General features: G+C 48.8%; 1 protein-coding gene across 1 annotated transcript in view; it reads right to left on the bottom strand.

The window, feature by feature from the left end:
• LOC109479323 (A disintegrin and metalloproteinase with thrombospondin motifs 16-like) overlaps nucleotides 1-413 on the bottom strand; it is a 22,595-nt gene extending 22,182 nt beyond the window's left edge. Inside the window, exon 1 of the mRNA XM_019781278.1 lies at nucleotides 303-413. Within this exon, the coding sequence (XP_019636837.1) occupies nucleotides 303-413 (111 nt within the window). The remainder of the gene's footprint in view (nucleotides 1-302) is intronic.
• Between the last annotated feature and the right edge of the window lie 1,070 nt (nucleotides 414-1,483).

Below are 1,483 nucleotides of genomic sequence, written 5' to 3'. Positions count from 1 at the left end.
ATCGAGTTATAGACCACCGTCAGTCAGAATGCTACCTCTGTAAAAATGAAAGCGTCCCCGACGGAGAAACGCCCGTTTAAACGCCCGTTTGTGGTGGCCGTTTGTTTGGGACGGCTGCCCGTCCCTGGCGGTAAACGGGGACTACGGACGCCTGGACAAAGGCCAGAAACGGGCCAGGACGCCTCAAACGCCTGGGACGCCGTCAGAACTGTCCGTTTTCGACGGCGTCCGGGCGTTTCTTAAGGCGTTTGGGCGCCGTTTCCGACGGGCTACCGGGCGGGCTGCTGGACGCGCTGCCGGACGGGCTCCCGGACGGGCTCCTGGGCGGGGCCGGGCGACGCTTGGGACGGCACAGGTGGGGTCCAAACGGCGTATCCGACGGCCGGACGGGTCTCTGGGGGGTGCTCAGTCATTGTGGACATTTTGATCTTGCCGCTCCGACGGGGTTGGGACGGCGTTTCCGACGGCGTCCCGTGACAAAAGGTGCCGATATAGTAATATTGAAAACAATTGCAGATTGGCATCGAATCAACAAGTAACGGCCCGGCCGCCCACATTGTAACAGTTGCCGTAACGAGCCGTGAGTAAATACAAGTGAAGTAAATACAAAATACCATGATCAAACGAAAAAGATTTTCTTCAAGAATATAGAGTAACAAAATGTTGAACAGCGGCTGTAAACAGCGGCGAACATGCGACAACAGTAATCCACCATTGTGAGCGCACACAAACATAAAGGGCGAGGGTGTAAGAAAATTACAAGTGCAAACATTGCCTAAGTGGGCATTTTAACATAATCGTCTTTCCTCATTAAAATTCGTATAATATATAATTATATTCTACGTAGTTTTTGTGCGTCTTGGAAGATTTTGTATGAAAACAACATTGACGGTTGCGTTTGTAGATGGCAGCCGTGACGTCAGGACCTTCCCGGGCCGAACTTGTGTGCGGGACTTCGAGTCTCTTTTTGTGTATCCGACGTGTACATTTTTACGGCATCATCGTTCTTTATTAAAACAGCAGGTATTGTACACAATTATTCTACAAATCGTTCGTGTGCGTCTTTTATTTTTCGGCGTTAAAACATTGAATTTCCTTTATCAGCCCGGCGGTGCATGTGAAAAAATTTATGTGGGGAGGGCAGTCTCGGGGAGGACGAACAAAATATAACCGCAAACTTCTCAGCAGCCCCTTGAATTAACTAATGTTCTGTTGTGGCAATTGTAACACTGTCTTACACAGTTCCCTTGTAACATTTGACAACGAAAAATTCTTGTCCACTTACCGAGTATCCTCGAAAAAGAATCGCCGAGACAGATTGCTTCCGTACACCCAAAATTCTGGCGGCCGCTGTTTACATTCTTGGAACACCTCGTTTGACATTTTAGTCAGTCGCTGGAGATGCCAAAACTTGTGTGCAGCGTCGACGATAGATATAGCTGCTTGTATGACTGAAATCCATTCTCCAAAATTGCAGACAATC

The sequence above is a fragment of the Branchiostoma belcheri genome, unplaced genomic scaffold (genome assembly GCF_001625305.1).
Source record: "Branchiostoma belcheri isolate BF01 breed outbred unplaced genomic scaffold, Haploidv18h27 scaffold48, whole genome shotgun sequence".
NCBI classification, from domain to species: Eukaryota; Metazoa; Chordata; class Leptocardii; order Amphioxiformes; family Branchiostomatidae; genus Branchiostoma; species Branchiostoma belcheri.
The sequence above is the reverse complement of the archived record's forward strand: the minus strand, read 5'-3'. Positions and strand labels throughout refer to the sequence as shown.